The sequence below is a fragment of the Erpetoichthys calabaricus genome, chromosome 12, assembly GCF_900747795.2.
Source record: "Erpetoichthys calabaricus chromosome 12, fErpCal1.3, whole genome shotgun sequence".
Lineage (NCBI taxonomy): Eukaryota > Metazoa > Chordata > Cladistia > Polypteriformes > Polypteridae > Erpetoichthys > Erpetoichthys calabaricus.
In genome coordinates this window covers 21241580-21253723 of record NC_041405.2, presented here as the reverse complement: position 1 = coordinate 21253723, position 12144 = coordinate 21241580, and the positions used below count along the sequence as shown (strand labels likewise).

Below are 12144 nucleotides of genomic sequence, written 5' to 3'. Positions count from 1 at the left end.
TTCTACACCAATCTAGTACAATGTCTGCACAACTGCGACCACAGCACCAATTTGTTTGTCAATCTCACAATATTCCCTTCTCTAACTTGTTAATAAGACCTCAAGATACTGTTCCACTTGGAGCAGGGGCCCCTACTTGCAGACACAGCCAAATGGAATCCACATTACTCCTTCTGAGTCTGAGGTTCAGCTATCTAGGATCTAGCTATTCTAGGATCTCAGCACACACTTCTCAAAGGAGGCTGAAAAGCTTGATAACTGATAACTCACACACACACACACACACACACACACACTCTTGCTCCATTTTTGGAAAAAGGAGACCATCACAGTCTAGTAGTTTTGAGGAAACTGTCCCTGCCTTCCACACAAGACCTAAGAGGTATGGTAGCAAAATACCCACACAGTTTTTAAGATCTGGTCAGATGTCATCTACCATGTGGTAGTTTTAAATAACAGATTATCAGCCTTGTTTTAAATGTTGATATAAAAGGACTTTTAGGTCTCAGTAATTAAGGGCAGGACTGTCTACAGGATTTTCTCTGATATCAGGTACCATGTGCATGCTGTGCATGTATTATCAAACTTATTTTGTTTTAACCTGAAATAATGCCATGAAGTTATTTTGAAGAAATCGTTCAGTGGAGAGATCAGCTTGATCCGCCTGACTCATAAAGCAGGAGCACCAGGTACCTGTCCTTTAGGACTGTTTGCGTCAGTCTCTATAGTATTATGATTCACAGGGAGGAGGGGGTATTTCAACATAAGGATTTCTCAGGAAATGAAACTAAAAATATTCTTATAGTTGTTTGTATGAGAGAATCCTACAAAGTTACGAAGACACTAAAGCAGAAGAACTGCTTACTGAAACTTTACACTAAACAAACTCACCTGCTGCTGTACCCTGAGGCACAAATGAAAACTTTAAACAAATGAAGATGACGCCTCTGGGTCAGAGAAAAAGCTGATTGGATACAACGTTCCAGAAAAACAAACTTGACTAAATAAAACACCAGAATTCACAAGCTGCGCTGGGAAGGATCATCATAACAGTTTTAGTCTTCAATTTATAGCTTTGTACTAGTAAGAAATAAAGTAAGAAATTTTGCAGCTGATACCTGCTGAACACTGCTTGCTAAATACACATCAGAAAAATGCAGAATTGTAAGTCACTGCTAAAAGAAATACATATGTTTTGTCTTTTTTAAATTATTTTTTTTATCTTCCTTGCTCTGGGTTTTAAATATGTACACCTTACTTTGATGGGTGCGTAATTTAACACTTCAGAAGTGTAACTGAGTGATATGTGATATGAATTCTTGTAGACACTGCATAGAGTGTGTGACTGAAAACCTACCTCTAAATAATAGAGATAAAAATGCTCAAAGAAATCATTGAGAAAAATAAATGTATTAAGTACAATATACAAAACATGTTATTTGAATGTTATATTTGTTCCAGTTGTATGTAACAGAAATTGTCATAGTCGTGTACTGTTACACACCACATACCATCAGGATATTAGAAATAAAAACATTCCAGGAAGTTATAAATCAGTGTCTTTCAACAAAAAGTTAGTTGTTTCACTTGTTGGATTGTTTTTAAGTTATTATTAATATATTGTATGCACAGAATCTGTCATGTTAAACATGTATGCATTAATTTAACTAGTTAACCAGTTGTTAAGTAGTTTGTGGTCCTACTCTACTCTATAGAGCTGATAAAAGTCCTCTTCAGGCATCAGGCTTCATAGGCTCCAGCTGTTTCTTGGCAGAATTATATGTAAAAAATAAAACATTATCTTCATATCCACTGCTTCTTAGAAAAGTAAAGAAACATGTAAAAAAGTGTTTTCCTTGGTTAGAGAACTGCTTGGCTTTGCTTCAGAAGCTTAGAGGTTCATTCATGTAGTATTAAGTCACTGTTATTACAGTAAATTCTGCATATGTAAACTTAGCATTAGTGCTAATAATAAAGACGTACATACTAATATCAGATGGCACATTTGGTTGCCATGAATGGAAGCTCTTTGTGAATTTTTTTAAGTGTAATAAATCTTTCTTGTTGACTGGTTGAATTTTTTCTGAGATTTTGAATCTTGGAGAATTTACTTTCACTTTCATTTTTTTACTATCCTCTTTTTCTTGTGCTTATTATTTTATTGTCATGTTTTGTAATTCTTTTGACATCATACTTTTATAGACTCCATGACGCATTAGCCATCATTAGACAGCATGGCCTCAGAAGTCACTTTGCATGACATTACGTAAGCTGTTAATCACATGTGTATCTGTGTCTACGTTTGTGGATACCAATCAGGAACTTTTCTTCTGATCTCTTGCACAGACTGTAGACTTTGACTTTATGATCATGTACTGGGCTTCATTATGTTAGTTTGGTTCCCCAGTTATATGTCTTGCTAGGTCTTTTGACTTGTTTTCTACTTCTAATCCCTACCAGTGCTCAATGTTGTCACCTACTCATTCTGTGACAGTACACTGACTGGTAAGTGCCACTGTCAGTGTATTTTACACATCTTTATATAATTCATTTTGACACCATTATTTTTGTGTGACACTGTGATGAAGGTTCTGGATGTTGTTGAGCTGTACTGTCCTCTTCAACACTGTGTGGAGATCAAGAACATTACCTCTGGACTGGCAAAATGGGACATAGGCCTAGGAAGGCCTAACTCAGGGTTCTGGAAAGGAGGATTCAGCTGTTGGTCAAGCTTGAGATTCAGGAGGAACAAGGCAGACTTTGTCTAGCTTTTTACCCTCACAGGGATACTGGAGGGTTTGTGGGAGAATGCCCAAAAAGTCTATGTGTTTTCTGTGAACTTGGAAAACACTTATGACCGTCTCCCTGAGTGTGTGTTGGAATATAGGGTAACAGACCAGCTGTGGCATGCTATTTGGTTCCTGTACCACAGCAGCAAAATCTTGGTTTGCATTGCTGGCAATAAGTCAGATTCTTTACTGGTGGGTGTGAGACTCCACCAGGGCTGTCCTTTATCAATGATTCTGTTCATAATTTTTATGGACAGAATTTCTAGGTGCAGCCAAGGAGTGGAAGATGTCCAGTTCAGTGGCCTCAGGATGGCATCTCTGCTTGTGGTCCTGTTGGCTTCATCAGGTTGTAACTTAAGATCCACAATTGAGTGGTTTGCAGCTGTGTGTGAAGCATCCAGGATGAGGATCAGCACCTCCAAGTCTGACATTATGGTTTTAAGATGGGAAAGTTTGGAGTGCCCTTTCTGGGTTGGGGATAGGGTGCTGCCTACAGATGAGGAGTTTAAGTATCTTGTGATCTTGTTGATGATTGAAAGAAGAAAGAAGCAGGAGATCTACAGGAGAAACTGAGCAGCATCCACAGTCACATGCACATTGTACCAATCAGTCATGGTGAAGAGGAAGCTAAGCCAAAAGGCGAGGCTCTATGGTGATGAGTTTTGGGTATTGACTGAACTAGATTGTAGCTACAAGAAGCACCTGGGATCAGCGATAGGATGGGAATCATAGACATTTGGGAGGAGCTCAAAATAGAACTACTGCTCCTCAGCCACCAACAGAAGACAGTTGAGGTGATTTGGGCATTTGATTAGGGTGGGAGGAGACCTTGGGGTACCCTCAGGACACACTGCAGAGATTATATCTTTTGGCTGGATTGGGAACACCCAGAGAAGGTTAAAGAGGTGGCAGGGAAAGGGGATGTCTGGACATCATTGCTTAGACTGCTGCCCCCACAGACCTGGATAAGCAGCAGAAAACAGATGGATAGATGGAATGTAGTGAAATGGTTAATACCAATACTTTAGCGTTCTAGCGGAGTGAGTTCAAATCCTGACCCAGCATTAGTGCATGTGGATATCATACTCATCGTGTCCACGTTGTGTTTCTCACTTCCCTTGAAAATGTATACGACCTGCACATTCACCTGACTGGTGTGCTCTAAAGTAAACTGGCACCTGCACTCTACAATATAATAGCAGATTGGGATACTGGATGTATTATGGTAATATAAAAAATAAATATGGATTTTGAAATGATAACATAAATGAGGTGTACTATTTTTAGTGTAAACATTACAAAGTCTTTTATTAGTCTCCATAATTCTCACAGTTCCACTCAAAAGTTGACTATATGGGTATTCACAGCCAGTGTTCTTTTTAAATTGATTCCATTCTAAAGATAAATTTACCTTAATTATTCTAACCATCACTAATTACATTTTTTCATTTCAATTCATTGTTCTGGATGTATTGACAGCATCTGGTGCAGCTGAACACCAGTTCATTGTATACACACTGAAACTAACACCCAAACTCACTTCCACTGGACTCTCTAGACGTGACAATGCTACTTCTACTGTCTCTACTGTTTTAGACTTGATAATGTCTGGGGTGAAAAAATGAGATTTTTACAGTTTGTTAAATAAGACTTGTAATTTTGAATTTGTGTGAAGAATATAGGATTATTTGGATAAGATGCAGCTTTTAAATGGATATATTGTGTAAACAGGATTAAAAAGCTCATAAGGGAAAGCTAACATTCTTTAATTAAGTATTGAAACAGGAGTTTAACAGGCAAGTGACTTCTTTGGGCAGAAGATTTGGTCAGCGAGCACATGACAACAAGAATAAGTTTATGTTTTTAAAAAGGAATAGGACATCCATCCATCCATTTTCCAACCCGCTGAATCCGAACACAGGTCACAGGGGTCTGCTGGAGCCAATCCCAGCCAACACAGGGCACAAGGCAGGAACCAATCTCGGGTAGGGTGCCAACCCACCACAGGACACACACAAACACACCCACACACCAAGCACACACTAGGGCCAATTTGGAATCGCCAATCCACCTAACCTGCATGTCTTTGGACTGTGGGAGGAAACTGGAGCACCCGGAGGAAACCCACGCAGACACGGGGAGAACATGCAAACTCCACACAGGGAGGACCCGGGAAGCGAACCCAGGTCCCCAGATCTCACAACTGCGAGGCAGCAGCGCTACCCACTGCGCCACCCATAGGACATTGGGAAGTATACAAATTAAACAGCAAATACGAAAAGAGTGTTATAACTGTTAAATTGTACAAGATTTAAGCTCAGATAAATTAACCAGTGTGTACAGTATATGTTTGTAAGAAGGCTTGAAATAAGAGCTTTGGACCTTTTTCTCAATATGTTATAGTATTTAGCTGAAAGTAGCTTCATTGACAAGTACTGTAGCAGGACCATTGGAAATTATCAGTTGACCAACTAGGACTAAATCTTGCATGATCAGTCACCAAGGCACTGTATAAAATAGACGATTTGGACCTTTTCCCTCAGGTTAGCTCCCAGTGTTCACAGGCATCACAACTGGCCTAAGGAAAAAATAGCTGGACGTAGAAGATAAAGACTGCAACACCTAAAAAGTCAAACAAACTACAGTAATCCCTCCTCCATCGCGGGGGTTGCGTTCCAGAGCCACCCGCGAAATAAGAAAATCCGCGAAGTAGAAACCATATGTTTATATGGTTATTTTTATATTGTCATGCTTGTGTCACAGATTTGCGCAGAAACACAGGAGGTTGTAGAGAGACAGGAACGTTATTCAAACACTGCAAACAAACATTTGTCTCTTTTTCAAAAGTTTGAACTGTGCTCCATGACAAGACAGAGATGACAGTTCCGTCTCACAATTAAAAGAATGCAAACATATTTTCCTCTTCAAAGGAGTGCGCGTCAGGAGCAGAGTCTGTCAGAAAGACACAGGAAAGCAAACAAATCAATAGGGCTGTTTGCTTTTAAGTATGCGAAGCACCACCGGTACAAAGCTGTTGAAGGCGGCAGCTCACACCCCCTCCGTCAGGAGCAGGGAGAGAGAGAGAGAGAGAGAGAGAGAGAGAGAGAGAGAGAGAGAGAGAAAAACAAAACAGTGAAAAATCAATACATGCCCTTCGAGCTTTTAAGTATGCGAAGCACTGTGCAGCATGTCGTTTCAGGAAGCAGCTGCACAAAAGATAGCAACATGAAGATAATCTTTCAGCATTTTTTAGACGAGCGTCCGTATCGTCTAGGTGTGCAAACAGCCCCCCTGCTCAATCCCCCTACGTCAGGATCAGAGAAAGTCAGCGCAAGAGAAAGAGAAAAGTAAGCTGGGTAGCTTCTCAGCCATCTGCCAATAGCGTCCCTTGTATGAAATCAACTGGGCAAACCAACTGAGGAAGCATGTACCAAAAATTAAAAGACCCATTGTCCGCAGAAACCCGCGAAGCAGCGAAAAATCCGCGATATATATTTAAATATGCTTACATATAAAATCCGCGATGGAGTGAAGCCGCGAAAGGCAAAGCGCGATATAGCGAGGGATTACTGTATATGATGTGGAGCTTGCTGTATGGACTTTGATTTGAATCATTCAAGTTGTATGTTTTTTTGTTTTAATTTCTAGTTTTTGATTCACTTGGTTTCTCTGCTGCTAAACACAAGTTTAGATTGAGATAAAGTTTGGGTATTATCACAATGAAACTGCCTTGTTTACTAACACTAGAAATTGCTGGAGGGTCAGATATTCTTTAAAATGAGGGATTGAGGTACTTATCAAGGTTCTGTAGGACCCTAACCAAGGTCATAAGTATTAACAGGTTCAGAAATATAACAAGCTTGTCATTCAAGTTAAGTCTGTTCAGTGGCAGCAAGCTGGTAGCAGATAGTGGCCTGTGAACCTGGCAGCAGCAGACATTTGGCCTTTGTTAGAGCATTCGATGCAAGCCATTCAAGGGTAGCCAGTCCTTGTTAGGAACAGTACAGCCCTGGCATTGAAACTGAGAGAAAAACAGATCTCAACCATTGTTAAGGTAATTCAGAGGTTCAGTGCTGAATCCTTTCCAAAGTTAAAAACTTGCATAGACATTCAAAGATGTTTTGCTGCCTAAAATACTTTCAGATATATATAATAAATGAAAGCTCTGATTATCCTATTTTCTTTAGCTTTGTTGATGATAGATTCATAATGTGACTAAGAGGCTGCCACAAACAAGAGTGGCTGCCAGATTGAATATATGAATTTAATTCTAACTGTTATGTTTGGGAACAGTGGAATCAACAATGGTGGAAAAGTTTTCAGAAATGGTTGACAAGCACCACGAATAAAGCAATCAGCTTCAGCAACAGAATCTTGAAATTCAAGCTGGCCAAAGAGAGATATTAAATATCCTGTAAAACCCACAACATGAAATGAGCTATCAAGTCACAGCTGAAGACGCTCCTGGCCTCAGCTCAAAACTGGTGGAAGATTCCAGTGCTTCGGGTTTGTTTATTAAAATCAGGATAACCGATTTGATCCACATCCACATATTACATGAAATCATTGACCAGCCCTGTAAGAAATGCACATATTCACAAACACTCTGAAGGCTGCCCTATACAGGGGCTGTTGACTCCCACCACAGGTTTGTTTAACTCAACTCTTTATTACATCACCTGCGGTGGGTTGGCACCCTGCCCAGGATTGTTTCCTGCCTTGTGCCCTGTGTTGGCTGGGATTGGCTCCAGCAGACCCCCGTGACCCTGTGTTCGGATTCAGCGGGTTGGAAAATGGATGGATGGATGGATGGATTTATTACATCACATTACACAGTAATCTTTATACAGTGCATAACATTCATAGCAGATATAAAATCTCAGGATTTCTGTTTGGCACTAATTGCTATAACACAAATCCAGTGCCACCCAGTGTTACATTTTACAGAAAACTAGTTTAAAATTTGAGTTGTTTAGCCTTACCTTACATTACACTATTCAGTTTCCAGTTCCATAACAATTTAAGAATAAAGTTCATAGGCTGCGGTGGGTTGGCGCCCTGCCCGGGATTGGTTCCCTGCCTTGCGCCCAGTGTTGGCTGGGATTGGCTCCATCAGACCCCTGTGACCCTGTGTCTGGATTCAGCAGGTTGGAAAATGGATGGATGGAAGTTCATAGGGAGCATTTTTTAATATTTAACAGGGTGTATTAAAATCCAAAAAACTAAGACAATTGTTCAAAAACTGTATATCATTCATTTTCATATTGGTCCTCATAATGTGACTGGTGTCATTTGATTTTAATGTTATATACAACTGACTACAGTGCATATATTATGTTTCTTTAAACTACTGGCCTGTATTGTTTTATAAAGCACTAACTGTTGTACCCATCTAAGACCGGTTGAAACTCAAGTAATCAATGTAGACCTCAGTGAACCATCTATGCCAATGTATTTTGTAACGCATGTAGTAATACAATACATTGCATTTTTTATTCCAACAGATGGCACATCACAAACATACCACAGCTCTTATGAATCTATAATAATAAAAGGCAAAGCCCTCACTGACTGACTCACTCACTGACTGACTGACTGACTGACTCATCACTAATTCTCCAACTTCCCGTGTAGGTGGAAGGCTGAAATTTGGCAGGCTCATTCCTTACAGCTTACTTACAAAAGTTAGGCAGGTTTCATTCGAAATTCAAAGCGTAATGGTCATAACTGGAACATATTTTTTGTCCATACACTGTAATGGAGGAGGCGGAGTCACGTATCGCGTCATCACGCCTCCTACGTAATCACGTGAACTAAAAACAAGGAAGAGATTTACAGCATGAGTCACACGCGGGAACGAAGGTAAGTGACGTTAATTTTTGACTGTCTTTTAATACTGTGTGAGCATACATATTAACACATGTGCAATTAAACGTGTGCATTTACGGGGTGATTTCTCAGACTTAAAAGCTCACCTTTTATCAAACGCGGGAAGAAAGGTAACTGACGTTGTTCACTGTCTTTTAATACTGTGTAACCATACATATTAACACATGTCCAATTAAACGTGTGCATTTACGGGGTGATTTCTCATGCTTAAAAGCTCGCCTTTTACTAAAAAAGGTAAATGCAAAAACTATTTTCAATCAGTTTATTGAAACGCTCCCGTTTAAGGATTGCAATAACATATTCGCGAGATAAAAGAACGAAGTAGGGGGAAATGGAGGAACAGCCGCAAAACAGCGAAGAGCAAAAAATTAATTAAACAATTGAGAACGGAGCGAGTTAAGCATACAAGCGTGTTCATAAGGGCAACAAAGCACGGTGTAAAACGTAAGTTTAAATTCAGTTAATAGAAACGCTCCCGCTGCGGATTGCAATAACATATTTGCGAGATAAAAGTTTAATGAGAAGACACGAGGTATAAACGAAGCACACGCCGTGGCGCAACATTAGGGGCAACAGTTTCAACCATTCTATGATCTGCTTCTCGCAACTGAAAGACGGCACATGGCGGATGTTAGCCGACTTGCTGACCGCAACGTTAGGGGCTTCAACTATGGCGCTGACGCCATATCTCAGTGCCAACACTTTGCAGACTGTACTTAAAAGACACGCCCTCCTCACTGGGACAGTTAAAAACACCAATCAAACTAACGATGACATCAAGTATTACCCAATCAAAAGTACGAAAGGAGGCATCTTCATAAAATGCGTGTGGGATGATTTGCATGAGACGCTGCTTTAAAAAAAAAAATGATAAAAAAAATACGGGATAAATCCCGTCCAGTATTGATTCAAAACGGGACGCGCAATTTCATTCTCAAACGCGGCACGATTCCGTATTTTAAAGGACGGTTGGCAACCCTACAGTGCCAGGTAACCACCCATACAATCAGATTGTGATTCAGACTAGGAATGCAATGAATGTAATTACCCCCGATCTACATACAAGGCGAAAGTCTTGCAACATTCAAAGATGATGGTTTGGGATAATTAGTACTTATTAAGTACAACATTGAACATAAAAGAGCTTATGAAGCCTTGAACCGAAAAAAGCAACATCTCAGAGATCGTAAAAAAAAAAAAGGAGGTAATGTCGTTTTACCTCGCTGTACATTTTACTCAAACATTACCAGTTATTCCACGAGGGAGACCAGCAGATGAACTCAACGCGTGTTTAAAATCCATGCTTCTCCCACGCTCGGTTATATGTCGCGTGTTCTCCGGTAGGTGCACCAAAAAATGTATACATTTAAGCATGTAATGGGCAAAGAAAAAATGAGGTATACCCGAAGGCACTGCAGTAGTACTCAATGTAACTTTACTTCTTAAATGTTAATGTTTTACTGTTTAATAATTTATACGCTTCTTATATATTGTTCAAATTCTTTTATGAAAATACCAGTGACAGCGCAATGCACGATAACATGGAGTGAATACACCATACGCATCTGCCCACGGCCGCCCTGGTGTGCGCAGATAGGAGTTGATTCTAAAATAAAATAAACATAAAAAGAGTAATACATTCATCACCCATAAAGCGGATAGCAGACGTGACGTATTATATGTGTACCACATTTCAAGTCAATACGTGAAACGGTTTGCAAGCTACATGTGATTTAAAATCCTGGACAGACCAACGAAAAGCCACGGTAGCAAATTATTGAAGAAGATTTTACTGTTTAATAATTTATATTTATATGAAATGTGCTTCTTATATATTACTTCATATTCTCATATGATAATGATGTTAATGTTGTTTATATTGATTTCTATGTTATTGTAAGTGCATCTATGTGTGTATATGTATGTATGTATGTATGTATGTATGTGTATATATATATATATATATATATATATATATATATATATATATATATAAAAAATATATATATAAAAAATATATGTGTATATGTATATATAATATATCTGTATATGTGTGTGTATATGTGTATATGTATATATATATGACAGCAACACTCATAACAATGACAACACAATTACATTGACAATCATGTTACGTTATTTTTAAAATGTTTCCTTTACTTTTTCATAACCTCTTTAACACACTACTTCTCCGCTGCGAAGCGCGGGTATTTTGCTAGTCACATACTAAATGGCACATAACAGAGGCAGATACTCTGATTCACAAACACTTGTCCTTTATTAAGTTGTTAAATAAACCAAAGGACTTTAGCACTTCCTACAGTTTTGGCTGTTAATAGTATAAATCTAAGGAATATATGTAAGATAATTAATTTTATCTTTTAACTCAAAAGGTAAATCTTCTTGATGGCTTTAGGTCATTGTCATTAAAACCATTTTCTCTTTATAATTTTCAAGGCTTAAAAAAATTAACTGCTAATCAGCTGGTGGACTTTTTTCATGAGAATAAAACGAAGATCTCAGTTATCGATAATCCTCGCATACTGCTATACCGGTTAAGAGTCAAATCCTTAATCCCAGCAGACAAATTTCAGGTCAGGCTACTTCTATAAGTTACCCTGTTGATTGTTTCTGGCAAAATGTGAATTTAATAAAAGACTTCAAATACATTACAATGAATGTTCTTGTTTAACAGGATATAATAGATATAAGAGATGCAACAGAGAAAAGTAGAGCTTTTTACAAGTACTTACAGTGGTTTGAAAATAAAAAAATAAAGAAGATCCGTCCCTTCTTGGAAGTAATATTCAAAGATGTCATCATTCGGCAATTACCCCAACATTAAGACAACTTAAGGACAAACTTTTGAAAGGTACTTTGATTGTTTTACATACTGTACATCTATTTTTTTTTGTAGAGTTTGTTTATAAATTTTATCTATTGTTATCTTGACTTTAAGTTATTTCTAAACACAGCAGAGGAATCACAGTGGTCTCTAAAAGACAACCCCTACTGTTTCAGTCAGAACCTACATGCAGTGTATTTAACACAGGGTGAGGACTCAGGGTAGGACAGCAACAATTACATCCATCTTGAATGGCCTAGAAGATGTAAAGAGCTTTTCAGGACCTGGTGCCTGGCCAGTCCACCTCGGTATAGAACCACTGTGACCCTCACCAAGCAAAGTAGTCTGAAAATAAAAAATAAAAGGGTCAGTTTAAATTAATTTTTAATTAATGCTTGACTTTCCAATGTGTTGCAACCTGATGAATTTTCTGACAAATGCAAACTGTGTACTTAGCCAAACTGAATGAATATAATTGTCTTATAGTCCTATTGATTGTGTGATATTAATTTTTGGTGATAGGTGCATGCCTGTCAGAGTCAAATGGAGGAATTACAGAGGACATGCAGTTATCAGGTACAAAGACATAAATTAATAAATGAACACCTAACTTGCCTTGTT

At 38.6% G+C, this 12144-nt stretch overlaps 2 protein-coding genes across 4 annotated transcripts in view; both read left to right on the top strand.

Annotated features, from left to right (window-relative positions):
* The window catches only part of LOC127529834 (uncharacterized), a 325899-nt gene that overhangs the window by 219265 nt on the left and 94490 nt on the right, over positions 1 to 12144 (top strand). The gene's annotated exons all lie outside the window — the stretch shown is intronic.
* The window catches only part of LOC114661935 (uncharacterized), a 70768-nt gene continuing 58963 nt past the window's right edge, over positions 340 to 12144 (top strand). Inside the window, exon 1 of the mRNA XM_051934915.1 lies at positions 340 to 1164. Coding sequence (XP_051790875.1) covers positions 1155 to 1164 — 10 coding nt within the window. The 5' untranslated portion in view covers positions 340 to 1154. The remainder of the gene's footprint in view (positions 1165 to 12144) is intronic.